The 18,324-nt window shown below is 41.9% G+C and overlaps 1 protein-coding gene across 4 annotated transcripts in view; it reads left to right on the forward strand.

Moving 5' to 3' along the window:
• The window catches only part of SH3BP2 (SH3 domain binding protein 2), a 60,005-nt gene extending 46,682 nt beyond the window's left edge, over positions 1-13,323 (forward strand). For all 4 annotated transcript variants that reach the window (XM_059721522.1, XM_059721523.1, XM_014607754.3 and 1 more), the window contains 11 exons: positions 139-241; positions 2,571-2,688; positions 3,223-3,293; positions 3,707-3,795; positions 4,933-5,001; positions 5,576-6,242; positions 7,836-7,944; positions 8,843-8,898; positions 9,985-10,066; positions 10,331-10,390; positions 10,836-13,323. In XM_059721522.1, the coding sequence (XP_059577505.1) occupies positions 139-241; positions 2,571-2,688; positions 3,223-3,293; positions 3,707-3,795; positions 4,933-5,001; positions 5,576-6,242; positions 7,836-7,944; positions 8,843-8,898; positions 9,985-10,066; positions 10,331-10,390; positions 10,836-10,973 (1,562 nt within the window). In that variant the 3' untranslated portion in view covers positions 10,974-13,323. The remainder of the gene's footprint in view (positions 1-138; positions 242-2,570; positions 2,689-3,222; positions 3,294-3,706; positions 3,796-4,932; positions 5,002-5,575; positions 6,243-7,835; positions 7,945-8,842; positions 8,899-9,984; positions 10,067-10,330; positions 10,391-10,835) is intronic.
• Positions 13,324-18,324: the final 5,001 nt, after the last annotated feature.

An 18,324-nucleotide genomic window follows, 5' to 3' on the forward strand; every position in this document is an offset into this window, starting at 1 on the left:
ATGGCTTGTTGTTAGTCAGCTATCACTCAGCTAGTTGAAGTCATTTTTAACATCTTGAGTTAAGAGGTTCTGACCAGATTTGTTGTTGAAGTGCTTAGTAACTAATTGACCTTTCCTCTCTTTCCTTTCTCTTTTAAGGGCCACTGAGGTTTGTGATTATCCATGAGGGATGTATTTACTACTTTAAGAGCAGCACATCTGCATCTCCACAGGGTGCTTTCTCTCTAAATGGGTACAACAGGTGAGTAGCAATGATTGCTTGACACAGATTCCTTTCATTTAGCAATGGAACCGAAGTTTTTACTTCCAATTAAGTCAACTTTGACTTGGAGAAAACTAAATATGGATGTGCAGAGTTTCTCAATTATGCCTTACTTCAGGGATATTAAACTGTCAGTTGCATTTCATTAAAGATCCTGCTATTTAGTCACTTCTCTTACCTTGGATAGGACTCTGGAGGTGATAAAGCAGTTTGCAAAGGAATTTTGGGGTTGTCTTTCATAGATTTCATAGATATTAGGGATGGAAGGGACCTTGCAAGATTATTGGGTCCAGCCCCCTGCCCAACGGGCAGGAAGTCGGCAGGGATCAAATGATCCCAGCAAGATAGGCATCCAAGTGTTTTTTGAAAGCTGGAAATTGTTAACAGCATATGTTATCTGAATAAATGATTTTGTCACGTGCTTTTACAATTGCATAGTTGCCATAAAGGTTTGTAGCAATAGTGCTGGATCCTGTGGGGTTTTTTCACTTTCAAGAGGGCACTAAACAAATCAGTTTAAATGTTTGCTTTTTAAATTGGTGACAATAATTTTTTTATTAGCACTAGGATTTTTTCAAGTTATCCAGTACTGTTAGATTTTAATTGCTGTGAATGCATTGCATAACACATGTTTACAACTTTTTAGGTAAGTTGGTTGATTTAGAAAAATAGTGCTCTAGTAGCTACCAACGAAAGATCTAGATACAGAATCTGAAATGCACTGCTTTCCTAATCGATTTATCTATGGAGATGGTTTTGCCCGAAGTAATGTGGCAGCTCAACAGAGCATAGCGTTTGTAGATGACTTGAAGGGCAGAAGTAGGAAAATCTCTTCCTTGCTCCCTTGAGAGGGAGAATTTATATAAGCAGAATTAAGTTACCTAAACTGAAATTTGGAAGTGATTTAATACCCTTGTTTATTGCATCTGCAAGCCCTAGGGGTTGTCTTATTGATTTATACATTTGTATTATGGTGATCCACAAAAGCCCTAATGGGGAATTAGTGTCATGTTGTGGCTAGTGCTGCACAAGAGTTTAGAACCTAAGAAAATGTGTGCACAACTGTCATTTCAATGCTGATGACTGAAAACAGGACCTAGGCCCTTTAGTGGATCTTTGGTCTCCACAGGCATAAGAGGTATAAGAGTACAAAGGGCATTGGGTTTAGTAGTGACTCAGAAGAAAGAGTGCTGTCTGCTAAATTACTAATTGCTAACACCAATGCTGACAAATCTTGGCTATTTCCTACATCAACTTCCTTATGCCATGAAATGAGACGATGACATCCTGCTTTTGCCACTCGAATTGGCGATATGCAGACTCTCATCAAAGTATAGCCTAGAGATCAGAATTAAGATGGGGACTCGAGAAAGATCTATGGCTAGACTTTCGGTATCCCGCAGTCCCCTCAGCAGCAGCTATTTGTTGGCGGAGCTTCCTAAATGTTCAGCTTGGTTAGGTGCCTGCATGGAGAGCCAGGCACTTCTGGCAACCTGTCTCCAAGGTTCAAAATCCACTGTCTAAAGGTTTCTACCAAGTGGGTCGTTCCTGGAGAAGGAAACTGGCATTTAAAAAGGGAGAGGGGGAAACCCTAATCAAAGTTCCCTGTGGCTTATGCTGAATAAACAACTTGGGATACTCTGAAAAAAAGTGTTTCCACTTAAAGCTCCAGTCTGTTCTTTTTTAACTCCCAAACTCCTGTATTGTAAATCTGTAAATAATTTCCTTAGGGGTCTCTCTCACTTGAGAGTGAGGACATACCTGGAAGGGAGAGGAAGGACAGAAACTGAATTTAACCCAGTTGCTGAAAGACTGGATTATATGCATTAAGCTGCAGTAGGTGCATTGCTTTAAAAGCATGGTTGCCCACTGAAATAAGTGAAGAAGCAAAACGAAGGGTGATGTTAACTTTGGTTGTCCCTTTTTGTTCATGGAAAAGCTGTTGGGATTGTCCCATGTTGTCTATTATTGTGGACTCCTGAAATGAGGAGCATGGCTGCACCGATACCTTCATGCTATGAAGTTGAAGCAATAACTTACTTTGGTAAAATGCTATAATAAACATGTTTAAGGCAACATGTTTACAAACTGACGTGGCCATGCTTTCTGTGATTTGGTTAGTGAAAGGCCTCTCTGTTGGCTCTACCCTTTCCTCTGTTTTCCTGGTATAAACGTTCCTGTGTATTTGACTTATTTTTACTTTGGGCAAACTTGCCCAAAGGGCCATTTGAACTGTAAGCATCTTTTTACCTGCCTAACAAAGCAAACTGCATTGACTTAGCTTTTTACCCTGCTTTCTGGTGCCCAGGGTTATGCGGGCAGCTGAGGAGACAACATCAAGCAATGTGTTCCCTTTCAAGTTGGTTCACATTAGCAAGAAGCACAGAACCTGGTTATTTTCTGCCTCCTCTGAAGATGAAAGAAAGGTAAATTTCCGTTGGAGGAGACAAGGAATGGGGGAATTAATCTGCAATTTTCAAAGGATCTGAAGAGAATGAGATACTCCAACATCAATGAAGTGTGGGTGCTTGGCTCTTGAGGGCCATGATTTTCAGAGAAGCCCATTCTCATTATTGTGCTCATCCAGGTATTGGCACCCAATTCAGGGAATAGCTAGAACCAGTGTTCTGGATGTGCTGGATGTCTTTAGGGGTGATCAAGATATAAATTCTGTAAAAACTTTCATAAACAATAGCGTCACTGTATGGAATTTCTGTCCCATGTATAACATAAGTGACCTAGCTTTAAATAGGTATTTGAGAGGATGTTACATTAAGTTCAGTAATTAGAAGTATTTTTAGACTGTATTATAGACCTTTGTTCAAAGCACATTAACTGTAAAACTTCACAGCATCCCCTTGAGGCAGGCAGGTAAATACTGGTATGCTGGCACCTCTAACCTTGCTAGCACCTCTAACCTTGCAGAAGGCAGCTGATTTTTGTGTTTGTTACTTTTTCAGAGCTGGATGCTCTCACTGAGGAGGGAAATAGATCATTATCATGAGAAGAAGGAAACAATAGTAGAGTTCAGGTATGCATCTGTTTAATCATACCATTACTTTGCTCATTCATACGTTTGCCCTTGATAAGGTTGCTTCCTGGGGGGTTTTTTGCAGCTGGTAAAATAAAAATCGTTGTTTAGCAGCAAATAATAACAGGTGTAGTGATTGCCAGCAACAGCTGACTCAGGACACCACACAAAAAATAAAATAATCCTTTGTGAAGAGGATTTAAAATATCAATTTCACAAGAATTTTTAAGTGTAAAACAATTTATTTGACTCTTAATTGGAAAATGAATATGGTTATTTTTTCTTGGCTCCTTTCCGGGGTCTACCCCGGCAATTGCTTAAGTGCTACTAACCTGGATCTCTCATTGTAGAATGAATACCTATAAGGCAATGGTGCATGCTCAGCTGATACTTATTCGCTTTTTATTTTATAGTGATTCTGGTTCCGATGCAGACAGTTTCTATGGCTCAGTTGAACGTCCTGTTGATATCAAATACTCTCATCATTCCACAGAAAATGAAGGTGAGGATTTAATCTTGGATAAGTGCCCCTCCTCTATCCCTTCCCCTGTCAATAAGTGAAACTTTTTGATTGCTCCCTCTTCCTGTGGCACTCTAGATTTGTAGCAGATAGCTCACATAGCATAAGAATCATTTGGCTGTGTTTGCAGCAGTAATGTACTAATGCCTGCTGTCACGATGTGTGGTTGGCTCCAGTAAATGTAGACTGGGGAATGCATATGAAGCCAGCACTGTAAACCCTTAGTGAAAGTGGCAGCAGCTGAAGAAGCTCAGAAATGTACTACATACTTTAGTATTAGGCTCATACTTAGTCATTTGTTTATGCCTGGTCAATCAATCTGGCAAAAGGTTGGGTGACACGAACATTTGAGGCTTGTCTCCCTTTGTGGCACAGGAATGCTAATGATCTCTATTACATTTGACTATGATATCAAGTTCCCTTTATTTTCATGGTGCCTACATAAAGCTTTAATTGCTTAAATGTTTGTTCTGAAAGTTTAAACACCAAAAGTCATTACATTGTTATTTTATCTTCTCACAGCTAGGAAAGGAACAAGTTATTCGTAGGGGCCTATAGACCAGCTACAGTAAAGAGAGGGAAATGTTTTTAATAGTGCCTGTGTGTGGAATTCAGTGGGACTTGGACTCGAAAATGACACATGGAGACTTTTGCAACTTCCGTGCCCCCTGTGGAGTCCCCAAGAGTTCACTTTTTCCCCCCAAGGTCTATGGCTGCCCTTGCTGTAGGTGGTTCACATTAAAAAGGTAGACCTACTGAAATCCTGTGGGCTTCCTGGGATACCTTACACATGTCAGTGGCTGATTACCTGGCCAAAAAACGTGTTGGATAACAATGCTTCCAATCCAACATTACCAGGATCCTTGGGATTAATTTTAACACCAGTTTTGGCATTTTATTCTTTTTTGCTTTCTTTCGTTCAAGGGGCTGGAAGGGATGTGTGGTACTTCTGTGAGCTAGCTATATTAAGGAGAGAGAGTGAGCTTCTGCCTTCCTAACCCAGGTTCATAGTGAAAAATTATTTCCTTTTTTTTTAACAGAAAGCACCAAATGCATGTTGCTGTGACTTAGTCCCCATGACTGCTGCTTAGTATTTAACGCACTTATTTTTACTTGCAGACTATGACCAGGAAGAGGATGAAGAATCTTACTTGCAACCAGATACTTCAGACTTGTTGAAACCAGATGGTAAGTGATATTCAAAGATCTTGAATAAAGGTGTCATCCGTGAGAAAAATATCTATAGATGGGTATTTCAAATTGATAGTACAAAGAGCCCTGTAGGCAAATAAAGTAATGAACAAGTAAGAAGTACAAGTGTCATAATGCATTAATTTATAATTGATAGTTAATTTCCTATTGAAATTAGTAGCAATGGAGGATGCTTTAGATCCTCAAAGAAGTGTGGTGTTAGTCATGGTCCCCAAGGTGCAAAGTCTGTTTCTCTGTAGATCTCTCAAAAGAATGGATTCCTTTAACCATAGTCCTGGCTTTTACATAGAGTCCATTCCTTCTGTTTTAACAATGGCAGAGCTCTTGGTGCCATTAAATGTGATTTGTCTGAGTAAAAACTGTAAGATTCAGCACTGATAAAGTCCAGAATTGGGTATGACAGTTCAGAGTTGATAGCAGTGACATACCAGATGAAGATTTATGCCCTAGAAATAAATACCTTACAGGAAATTTCTACTTAACTGAGGGGGGGAAATCTCATTGATTTATTCAGTTCAATTTTCTATGTTGCGGGGCTTTTCTTCACCAGATAACATGGTCCTCCCACCAGCCTACCCACCACCACCAGTTCCTCACATCAGAAAAGCTGCTTACACAGAATCGAGGGCACGCTCTTTTCCTAGCAAATCCACTGGGCCCCAACTTCCTCCTCCTCCTCCACCTAAAAGAAGCTTGCCCGATATAAAATCTGAGGACTTCTTGCAAATGAGGGAATCCCAGCTGCACTGCAGAGCTGAGCCTAATCTCAAGATGCAGCCATCAAACAGGAGGATGAGCGATGCACCACCTCCTCTTCCCCCCATACCTCATTTCAAAAAGGGTGCCTTCAACAAAGACAGCTGCTCACCATCACCAGAACCTCTGCCTATTGGCCATGTTTTTGCCACTCCAGAAGGATGTGAGAAACTCAAAAGTTTAAGCCTTTCCCAATGGACCCCGCCTCCATTACCAGGCAACAAACCCAAAATAGCACATTTGTCTGAGAAGCCAATCGAGATCAAAGTGCCCAAAGAACTTGGCAAGCCTGGACTGTTTGTGCCACAAGTGCTGCCTAAGCCGCCTTTACCCAGCCATCCACCACCTCTGCCTGGCCACCCTCCGTCCCTATTTGGCCACCAGCTGCCTGTGCCCGGCCATCCGCCACCCATACCTGGAATCAAACCTAAACCAGAGAAGGCTGTGCTTCCTCAGTTACAGTAAGTATTGCCCAGTTTCCTACTGCATGTTTACCTCACCAGGAGTACTGTGTCCAGTTTTGGGCCCTGTATTTGAAGAAAGATATGGGCAAATTAGAAAAAGTGACAAAAATGATTAGAGGCCTGGGACACTTGCCTTACGAGGAAAGGTTGAAAGAGCTAGAAGACTGAGGGAGAGATTAGAAAATAGTCTTTAAATACCTGAAGGGTATTTCAAAAGTCTCTCTCTGAACTCTTTATCTTTGTGGCTGTAGGGGACAGGACTAGGAGCAAAGGCTTCCAAGCTGCAGCAGAAGAACTGTAGATTAGCGATTAGAAGGAACTTTCTGACTGAGAGACTGATTAAGCATTGGCCAGGCTCCCTAGAGACATTGGAATCTCCATCCCTGGAAATTTTCAAGAGAAGGTTAGACTATTGAGTGGTGCTTAGCCGCCAGCCTGCAGGCCAGATCCATCCCACAGGTCCAGAAATTTGGCAATGGGAGAGCAGTGGCAGCATTAACTGCTGCTACCTTGCTGCCAAATTTCTGAACCTACAGGGAGTCTTTTAGGCCAAATAATGTGTTCCTGCATGCTACATCATGTTAGCATACAGTCAGGCAGGCATGCAGGTTTGCTCTGCAGCTGGATCCAGCTGTGTGGGATCACAGCTGTGGACTGACCCCACATGCCAACACTTTGTGGGATCTGGCCTGCAGACTGACCCCATGCCACTTAACTGGTCCATAGGGCTGAAAGGTTGGGTGCCTTTGAATTAGACAGATGTTTGACTAGGAAGTTTTAGTCAAAGATGATCCTGCCCTGAGCAGGGGGCTGAACTAGATTACCCCTTGAAGTCCTTCCAGCCCTACTTTCCTATAATCCTAAATAATGTCTGACAACTGGTTCATAGCATCCAAGTCATCAGTTATTTCTGCTCTCCTTCCAGTTCTGCGATGATGTTACTTAAGTTACATTTTTTTGCTGTGTTAAGCATAGCAACTAAGCCAACTCTTAGTTTCTCAGTTTATGTTAATCTGGGAGTGTGCATGTGAAGCAGATAAAAATCACTTTTGTGTAGACATGGATCGTGACTTAAACATTACTTCACTAAACAACATGGCTGGCAGTTTTACAATATTTCTCTAATGTCTTCAGGGGATGAACGTATCTGTTAAGAATCAGTAATTTTGCTTATAGTGTGAACTGTCCAATATTTTAAAACTTTGCAAGAAACTATGGTTATTGGAAATGTTTTAAGAATAAGAACTAGGCCACCTAAAATAAAATTGTGTGCATCTGTTTGGGCTGTCTTTAAAGACACAATAGAGCCTTAGGTTTCATTTAAGAATTGAAGGTAATCTTCAGGCTCTCTGAGTCATGGAATGTATACTTCAACACAAGGACCTTCTTTGTAAGACGCACAAGGGTGCTTGGGGAGATGAAAGTCTCTACGTCCATCATGTTGCTCAACAGCCTTGAAGAGCGAATAATCAAGATTTGTTAAAGGACAAATAGGATGCTACTGAAACTAGTATTTGGGATCTATTTCTGTTTCCCTCTTTATGACTTTCCTATAGAAATATCCTTCAGTTTTTGGTCTGTTTCTACTAGGAGATCACCACCAGATGGACAAAGTTTCCGTAGCTTCTCATTTGAAAAACCAGCTATAACCTCAAAGCAAAACCACTCTGAAGAAGATTCTGATGAAGACTATGAAAAAGTAAGTTCAAGTAGATGGTACATTGCCAAAGAGAACATTTTCTTCTGTTTGTGGAGTTGTATATTTAGCCTTGAGCCAGATCTCTGATAAAAAAGTGGATGGCTTTGCTTAAGTGTACTGTTTCTGCAGCGGCTGGATTTGAGAGATGCAATGCAATCTTACACCTACTCTAGCTATTCCATGCTGGCTGGCTGGCTGGCTCCAGCAGTTTGACTCTCACTAGCAAAGAGCCCCTTTCTCTTGCTCCGTTTTATTCAAGTAGATTTCCTTCTACATCATCATCTTCTGAGTTCTAGAAACTGGACAGATCTAGCCTGTGCACTCTTCACCGCCTGCCAGTCTCCTTGCCATATCCTCCACCTTTTCTCCTGCATTGGCACATCCGTGGTTCATTGCACTTCATCAAGCCAACTTCAACAACATTTGATGGGGGAAAGTGGGCAGGGTTTCTTTCTCTTTCTCAATTGTCATGCTTTCACCTGATATGATAAAACATCCCATCACCTATTATATTACATCTTATAATTTCTACATGTGTAGGATTCTGGGTTGTGGATAACAGAACTTATATCACTAAAATCACACTGTAACCCTCTCTGACAGCCTAAGAGATGTTGCAGAAGTGTTTTTCACCTCACTTTGTGGCTTCCTTTCCCCTCCCTTTAAAGATACAGTAACAAATCTAGTTGACAGTGGCTGTTGCCTACTTGTACTTGTAAAATGTTGGTGTGTGTCTGAGAACTCTAGCTGGAATATGGCAAAATGGAAAAAAAAAAAAACCCTGCAGATGCAGATACTCCAGTCTTTTGGGGTTTTTAAGAAATGTAGATAATTTCAGTTTTTCTTTCTTTACACACACTTATGCTTTTTATTTTTTACCCCACTTTTTTCTTAACAGGTTGAGCTGCCTAATTCAGTATTTGTTAATACTTCTGAATCTATTGATGTTGAAAGGTAAATTTAACTGTTTGTTTAAAAATGTTACTAATGCTCAATAAGCAGAACCTACAGTCCAGGGAGTTCATTTAGTGAGAGAGAAGATGAGCAAATAAAGTTGAGATTTCTACTAAAAGTCACTTTTCACTAGTTATAGATAATACAGCAGTTCTTTTAAACTGAAAACTGTTACCTTCAAGAAAGTAATACATAATTAGCTATATAAACTATTTAATAACAAATGTGACCTATGTAGAATAATTGGGCTATCGGAGGTGCCTTGCCAGGCTGCTAGACATGGTAGAGATCTAGTAGAAAGCTAGAGAGCTTTTTAATCTTTAGGTCACTGTTTGAACCACAGCTCCTCACTTGCCATTGCCAAATGACCATCTCACATGATTTTGATGGTGTTAGACCCCAACAGACAGAGATCCAAACAATAGACATCACCCTCATTCTGTGGGTGATCTTTGGAGAGACTGCTGCTAGTGAGTAAAAGGTGAATTATATTGTCTTGGTTCTGCAAAGTCCAACCTGTAGGTTGCTGATGGGAACATTTTTAAGAAACTGCACTTGTGATTTATTTTCAGTAGTATCCACTTGCTGACTTTGAATCTCTCTTGTGGGGCAGTGTTCTGTGTTTGGAGAAGCTTGCAGTTTTAATGACAAATGGGAGAGGAATAATAGGTGATTTGACTTACAGATAACTTGCTTCAATGTTTCGTAACAAAAACCTACAATTTTCTACCAGTCAGCACCTATATGACTACTGAATTCAGTCTTTAAGTCCTAAATTATGGTCAGATATTTGTGAATGTTCCTTACAGCACCCATGACAGGTTGGGAGATACAGACTGGGAAGTAGAGACAGAATTTTTAATGTTTTCAAGGCTATACAGCAAACCAGAGAGAGCGCAGAGATTTTTTCGTTTTTCAGCTTTCTGAATAAAGTCTCTATAATACTATTACATCCCAATATGTTAACTGTTCAAGAATTCTAAGGGAATTTGTTAGAATAGTGAGGTTCTATTACATGTCCACTTAGAAAATATTTGTAAGATATTTGAAACAGAATGGATATTGATAGTTACCCTATTATTTTAGGATGTTCAAAACTACCAACCCAAGAGGACAGCCCCAAAATGGATTATATTGTATTCGGAATTCATCTACCAAGCCTGGAAAGGTAACTTGTAGTAGAATCTTTAGGTTAATGAAATTTCAATTGATGAATTATTGCTATCAAAGTGGAAGATGGCTAAAGGTTTTAGCAAAGTAAATATATAAGCAGCAGCTGTTCTAACCAGCTTGCAGAACTCTGAGGATCTAAGATACTTGACCAGTTGAGGAAATATAACTGATTTTCTCCAACTTACTAATAAATGGAACAGTAAGTTGATGTTTTCTTTGCTGAATATATTAAATATGACATATATCATTCTTTCTAAAGGTATTGGTTGTATGGGATGAGTCTACAGAGAAAGTAAGGAACTACAGAATCTTTGAAAAGGTTGGTATCAATGCTATATATAGAAAGATCCTCTCTGGTGTTTATTCCTAGATATATAATTAGATGGTCTAAACCCCAGTTCCGTCACCCTGGAAATGTAGAAGAGCCTGAACTTTAAAAAAAAATCTAAATCTGGATTCAGAGCCTGAATACTTTTGCTCTGGACTTTCCAGCTAAGGAATTATGGAGATGAGGAACCACCTGTAATATTCTGAGCCAAATCTGAAAATCAATAAAACTGAGGCCAGTGGGTTTTTGGATCTCTGAGTTTAGTTGGGGTTGGTCATTCATGTATATGACTAGCTTGTTGCATATAAGAATTTACTAAGTTGTGGTTTGTTTGAAAGTACTTCATAGTTCCAAAGATGGGTGGGTGTTTTGCCCTTGGAAACAGTAGCATTTCTAGGTGTCAGAGATTACAGAAATGTTTTCTGCCTTTTAACAGGATACAAAGTTTTACCTGGACTCAGACACCATGTTTCTGAACCTTGGAAGTTTGATTGAGTACTACTCCACCCATGTCTTACCCAGCCATGACAGCCTCACTCTCGGATGTCCTTATGGCTACTCTGGACCAAGGTGATACAACCTGTATAATTCACTGACTGAGGTAAAAGGCACTGTGGAAAGATGGGCTCTTAGAGGAATGGTAGTTCCTACTAGCCTATAAAGTGAACAGAATAGCCACGCTATTGGGCTTGACTGGGTTTGTTCTTTGCACACATGGAGACTGAGTCTGTTTCAGCCACTTGTCCCACAGAGTACGGATTGCATACAGACTTCATCTAACGATCTCTTTGGTAAAATTTTCCAATCCTGATCACTGGACTTTGTTGGGCCTTTCTCCAAAGAAGGGCAGCTTGGCTATGCTGTGAGAAGTGTTTGCAAGATTCGTGCCTTTTGTAGAACTGTTGCTACTACTTTCCCAGGCATGTGGATGTGAAGGTGGAGGATGGACATGGCCACAGCAGTGTTGTGAACAAAACCAGTAGGAATGAGGAACTTCTGAAAGTAAAGCACAAGCTACTTGTGCTCAGGAATACTACCTGTCTGACTCGGACATTCACTCTTTGAGTTGATATTGGTGCTTGACTGAGATTTTGTAGTAATTTATAATTAATTTGTAAATAAGTAACTAGAATACTTCTGGCAAAAATTGTATTCTGTGTGGCCACAGGAAATCAGAGGTGGCCCTTTCTAAGTCAGACCTTGCGAAAAAACATCCTCTGATCACTGTATCTGACTCCCAGGCTGTACCACAAGTGCCTCCCCAGGGGACTGCTTATTTTGGATCTCATCTCAGTTCTCTATAATGCTCAGTGTTAGCCACTCCAGACAGTTGTGGAATAGTATTGATTTTACTCTAAGGAAAGTTCTGTTAACTAGTTCTCAGCAGGGAGAGTGATGCCATCTTTTTTTCTTCCTGAGTGCATGGGAAAAGAGAAAAAGAACATGTGAGCTAAAGTAGAGAGAACTCTGGAGCATACCCCAGATTCTCCTCAGAAGGCCCCTACAGAAGGAAGGAACAAGAAAGATGGGCTTAATATTTGAATCACTAATGAATAAATTATAAAATCCTATTAAAACGCTTGGACTAAATTATCAAGGTCTCAAATTCTGTATGTGTAAAATGCGTTGTTCTCATTGCACCTTCTGGGAATCTGAAATTTATTCTCTGCCATTTTTTTTTTAAATTGGCGACGTGGTTTGGCATTCAGTAACTTTGAGATCATGTCTCTCTCATTGGTTTATATATGAATTCATTTTCTGTCAGCTAAGAACAAAATGTGGAATTTAAAAAATCCCTATCAATACAAGGTGCTTGTAGTTCTTCTTGCCAAGTTTTTGTGTAGAAGAGTCTTACAGACAAGGTGTTAATAGAATCACTTTAGCATCATTGACTTTTTCTAGTGCATGTTATTAAATGTCCTGCATTTCACAAATCTCAAAAGTTCTGTAATTATGACCTTGGAAACAAGTTTAATCTTTCTGAACCTGAAACAGAACTAATCCAGGTTTATATGGCAAGGCTTCTGATTCCAGACTGGGGAATGGTCTTTCTTCTTGTTGACTTTCTGCACACCGGCTTTAATCTCTGACACTAACTTTTGCTTATTTAAATTATATACTTTGAACAAGATGGTTACAACGTGTAAGTCTTCTATTTATAAAAAATGAATTAAATATGTTTTTTTTAATTCACCAGAGTATTACCTCTGGTGAATTCTCCTTGAGAGAGATGTTTGGAGCCACAATTCCTAGCTTCAGATTGCTGCTTTGATGCTTTTGAACTGACTTATCTGTAATTATATTTATCTCTGCCTACCCTTAAAGTGTGTTTATAAATATAAGTTAACACTACCCTGGAAAACCTACAGTGCTACAAGCATTGGATTGTGATTTTAATTAGCTAAAAGCTTTTCTTTTCCTGTGTGAGTATTCTCTGGATTTTCTTCTCTGACTGTGAACATTCAGCCAATCAAGTGCCTGTAAAAACTAGTCAGAGTGGTTCTATGGTGAGTGCAGAGAGCCAGCCTTAGAAGAGAGAGGATTGCCCAGATATCACTTAGCTTTTTCCCCCTTCAGAGGTTAATCAAATTAATTCTGCACCCTGTAGAAAAATATGACTTTGCAATAAAAGGCCATTCACTCACACTTAGACTTGCTGTGTTGCAGGGAGCAGTGAATTCAAATATATCATTTTGGTAGCATTTTGTTTAGGCCCTTATAATGAATATTATTAATCTCAAATCCCTTAAACTGCAAAAGTAACATGTAATCAAATATAATAAAACATAACACTGTCTTTGTGTATAGTATGAGATTTGCAAATATGTAAATATTCATTTTTCTGTGCCTTAATTTCCTTGTGATAAACCTTTGAATGTATATGTCTATGAGGTGAATAAATTTTAAGGCCAGTTCCTATGAAACCGGTGCATTATCACTGACCTGTAATATACTTAAAAGGGAGAACTTGTTGTCTTGTTGGGCTATATTTAAATGCACGTGCTCCTAGAATTCTGATTTTCATTTTTCAACACCTTTGAGGAATAGTGGTGTTCATGGGAAGCTCTTTCAGAAACTTACCATTTCAGCAAACAAATATGAATTATACACCTGCATTCTGCAGGGAGATGAATCCATAAATAAAAGAGAATATCACTGAACATGGAGTAGCCTTACTGTAAATAAGACCCAGGACTCCAAGAATATAATGGATCTGGGATGGATAAGTTCTTTGATGTGTCCTGGATCATTCTGCATTTCCCAGGAGGCCAAACAGCTGGTGCTTTGTTTGAATTGAATCTCTATCTGGGAGTATCTCTCTAAAGCAAGGTGATCCTGGGCAGGTAAAACTTTGCCTAGAACTTGTCACTCAGTACTTGGTGCTGCCATCAGTTGTAATGTATCACTAATTATGTGAGTCAGTGCTGGCCATCCCCACTCGTTAGAAGTTTTCTTTTTGCATACAGAACTAAGAGAAAACACTCATGTCACTTGGGTACAACTTTGTGACCTTGTAAAAGAAGGCTGGTGGACACATGAGTCAGAAGGAATATACCCTCCAGCAAGGACTCTAAACCAGTGGATTTGCGTAGAGGTAATGTGCTTGCCTACTTGTAAGTACCAAAGAACCTTTCTATGTCTAAAGATTTCCAAAGTGCAGAGATGGCCAACAAGCCAGTCTGCAAACCACAAAACGAGAGAAAAGGAATGAGATCCTGAGTTCAAGAACCAAGTTGAAAGAGGTCTTGCCCCAGTTTACCTTCTCTTTGGCTCGGGACAGACATGCAGAAAAACAGCCTGAATTGATTCCATCTTTGCAGGTTAGTCTAACCTGCCTAGGTTGAACCACTTTATTTTTCTTTCACTGGGTTTTTTTGTTGTTGTTTTAAATAGCACCGATATTCCTTGTGGACTGAGGAAATGCCGACACCATGCCTGCAGTTGCTCAGGCCAGGAGCCGGGGGGTACTACAGCGCACTCTTGGCTGCAGGGAAGATGTGTGGGTGGGGGTGGCCAGGCTGGGCAGTAGCCTTGGCTGAACTGGCCAGGGAGGGGTTTAATTCCCACCTCCCACCCTGCCCCATCCCACTGAAAGGGACCCAAGTCAGGTCTGCTGAGTGCTCCCCCCTCAGTGATGCAGCAGCGGGCCACCATGGCTCCTGAGGCAGAGTGTGCAGGGAAAGGGGTTATTTTCTCCACTGTCCCCTGGGGACCGCAGCCAGGTCTACCCACCTTGACCGCCGCTGCTCACTCCCTGCTTGGGGCAAGCAGTAAAATAAAACCCTGGATGCCAGAGGGAGCAGAAGTAACCCCCGCCTCAGGGCCCTTCCGGCTGGCGTCTAGCTGCGCCCTCGCCTGGCGGCTGCAGCAGCAAGGGAACAAGGCTTTTGATAGGGGCAGCAGCCCCCGTCATAGTGTCAGGGAGCATGAGCCCCTTCTTGGGGGGGCCCTGTGTTGTGGGGTGGGTAGGGCTGTGGCAGGCTGTGCACAGTAGCACCAGGGCTTGCAGAGGACCAGAGCCCCTGCCAGCGCTGCCGTGCTCTGTACAGCCTTCCTCGCCGCACAGCATGCCACGCTGCCGCCCCGCCCCGCCCCCCCCCCCCCCCAACCCGTCAGGAAGGGGCTCGAGCTTGGGAAAACTGACAGGCTTGATGTCCCATCATGGTTGTTTCCCCCTCGCTGCTCCAGCGGCTGAGTGCAGGTGGGGCCAGACTGTGTCCAGCAGGGCCCTTTTAGGTGGGGGGCAGGGAGTGGGGTTATTCCCCCCTCTACACCCAGTGCACCATAGCAAGGTCTGCCCACCCCGAGCACTGCTGCTGCCACCACTTGCTCTGTGCCAGGGCAAGCGGCAGAATAAAGCCCCTCCACCAGATGCCATACAAACTGTTTTTAAGAACAGGTCAGACAAACACTTGTCTAGGATGATTTGAATAGCCTTGGGCGGAGGTTGGACTTTGACTTCTGGGATCCCTTCTAGTCCTGCTTTTCTATGAATTGCTCCCTCCCTCTCTTAGTCTGAGATGTACATCAGATCATAGGCTCTTTATCTTTGTAACTTTCCCAAGAAAAGCAAAAGGTGCTGCTCAGCAAGGCAACAAAATAAAAATAAAGGTTTGTGGAAAGAAAGCTAGTGAAGATAAAACACTAGAAACATTGCAACTTCAAAACTCCTTTTCTGATTTCTCTGCAGAAAAATCCAGCCTGGAGTAAGGGAGCTTGGATATAACATTCCAGGGAGATGGGCCCTTTTAGGGAAAGATGGCAATTTTTGGAGGATGATTTTAAAGATGAAGCTTATAAAGCAAAGCTAATTTCAGTCACAGCTGTCAGTAGTTAAGACAGGATGGGGTACTGAAAGAAGGAAAGAACATTTGATTTTATTATTATATGCTGTCTCGGCCATAAGAAGAGCCCACTTGTGGACCCAGGCATTCTTGTGCTAGACACTGAACAGGGATCTGTAACAGGATTCTCCTTGTCCAATGTGTTCAAAATGTAATGACTGGAGATGGATGGATACCTTGTACATGTCTGTAACATTGCTGATCAGCATGATTAAGCAGTTTGTGTGCTGAAACTATACCCCTTTTACACTGTAATCTAAGACAGTATTCATTCCTAGTCTCAAACACTGTTGTAAGGAAGCTGTAATTGGAAGGACATTTAATAGCTTTAAAAAATATTTTCAGGTAGATTTTTAATTTCTGATTTTGACAGCAGAGGCACTGTACACCATTCCTTTGTTACAGAAATGCTATATGAAGTACTCTATTCATAGTCGTAGAACGTAAACAGGCGAGTTCAAGCTCACCTACAGGCTTGGACAGGACTGGAAGAATGTACACGGTCTCTGCTGCCTCCTGCTTTCTCAGATTCCCTGAGCCTCTGAGGCAGATGTTGAACGCAGTGACCTCTGCTGGTTAAGTGGTAGAACCATTTCCAAATGCAGCCAACAAAAGGCTGGGTGATTGTGCAAAGAGAAACCTCTGCTACGTGACCTTGTGAACATTTCTTAGAGAAATTAGTCCTTAAAGCTCAACATCAAACAATATCAACTAGCAGTGAGTAACAATTGCATCCATTTTATAGCTGCGGATTCTGAAACATTGCGATTTCAGTGAGTTGAATGCATCAGAAATCTGACAGCGCCAGGATGAAACTCTGGTTCCCCTTAACTCTGGCTTAAACATAAGACTTGCCATTGTGGTCTATCACTTCTATCCTCTTCCTTTAACAATTAATAATTACTTTTTGTTATGAGCTTGGGTAGCTGCTTCCTATGGCTGTTTCATTCCTTAATGGACTTAATCAGTAATGGAGGTATTGCAAATAAATGCTTCCATGCATAATCTTGCTTCATTATATACTCTTAGGGTGTGTCCAGATGAGTGCATGTGTGTGTTTTCCCCAGGAACAAATAGCAGCAGCATCTAGTTGTGTCTCTGCTACTTGCCCCCTGGAAATGCCTGTGCTCACATGCTCTGGCACATGGCAAGTTGCCCCGGGTGGGTTACGGGAGGCTGAGGTCAGCACCTGGGCTGGCCCCAGCAGCCTTACCTGGGGTCCTGGGGGCCTTCTGGGTGATCCAGGTGCACAGAGCCTGGCTGGCAGTTGGAGCATGGCTCTAGCTGTCCAGGCTCCAGTTTTGGGTGATCTCCTGGTGTCAAAACCCCACCAAGTGAATGCTTGGAAAGTGAATGCTTGGAAGTGCAGCACGTGTGGTTTGTGGGTGTGGTTTGCAGCACAGCAATGGGTCTGCAGCAGTGCAGACCCAATGTGTGTGCTCACCTGGACATGCCCTTACTGTTTAAAATAATAAGATAATTGAGGTAATATGTAACTATATCCAACCCAGTGCCTAATTCTATAATTGAATGAGACAGAATAAGCCAATAAGGTTAGAAAGCTGCATGCTTTCAGAAAGTCATATAACCATTCCTTTTTCATTTGCATAATTCTTTAAAGTGCTTGGTTAATTCTTTTTTTGCTCCAGGTTACAGCTTCTCTTCTTTGCCATCCATTTCATGTTGACCCTCTCTGAAAAGACCTTGTAACAGAATTGGTTCTGTTCTGGGTGGATTCCCATATCCATGCAGAACTTCCTGGGACTCCATGCAAAGGCAGAGAGGGCACTGTTCAAAGGATTGAGACCTAATTCGCTGAATTTTACTGGTGGCACTTTTGTTTGCCTTTGCAATGGCTGCTAAGCACAGTGTGATCATTTTCAGGAGTCAGCAGCTATGGTCCACAGGCAGAATCTGGCGCACATAGCAGGGCTGGCAATAGCAATTTGGTGGTGAGGGAATTGGTGGGAGCTGATGGCAGCATTCAGTGGTGGGAGGGAAACTGAGGTGCATTAATTTGAACTGCCATTAGCTAAAAGGTTGCTGACCCCTGACTTGGTATATTTAGGATACTTAAGGGCTTTTAACAATTTCATGGGCCTTGTCACATGGGACACCTTAGCATGTGTTTTATCTGAGATTGTAGTAAGTCTTACTGCACCATATTAAAAGCTAGAATGTGTTCTGAACAGTTGCCTGGTAATGCTTAATAATGATCTCAACCTGCTTGAGACAGGGCTGGAGCTTGCTGTGCCTCTACCCCCAGACACTGACTTAGGCACTGGGTGTTGTAGCTCATGTGTCTGCCCATGAGAACAAGCAACCCACATGCCCAGAGTCCCCTGTGCCTTCCATGCTGTGTGTCCACTCCAGCACTGCCCAGCTCAGGAGTCTCTGCCCCTGGCAGGCTGGGGCAAGCTGGGTCTCTGCCACCGGCAGTAGGCAGAGGAGAGGCGTGGAGAGCTGAACCTGGGAGAGGGTGTGTTCCTGTTGCTGGAGGTGCACCTGGGCTGCTGGATCTGTGGAGTGAGGCAGGTCTCTACCACTGGCAGTCTTGAATTGGTTCCAGTGCAGTGCTGG

The sequence above is a fragment of the Alligator mississippiensis genome, chromosome 2 (genome assembly GCF_030867095.1).
Source record: "Alligator mississippiensis isolate rAllMis1 chromosome 2, rAllMis1, whole genome shotgun sequence".
Lineage (NCBI taxonomy): Eukaryota > Metazoa > Chordata > Crocodylia > Alligatoridae > Alligator > Alligator mississippiensis.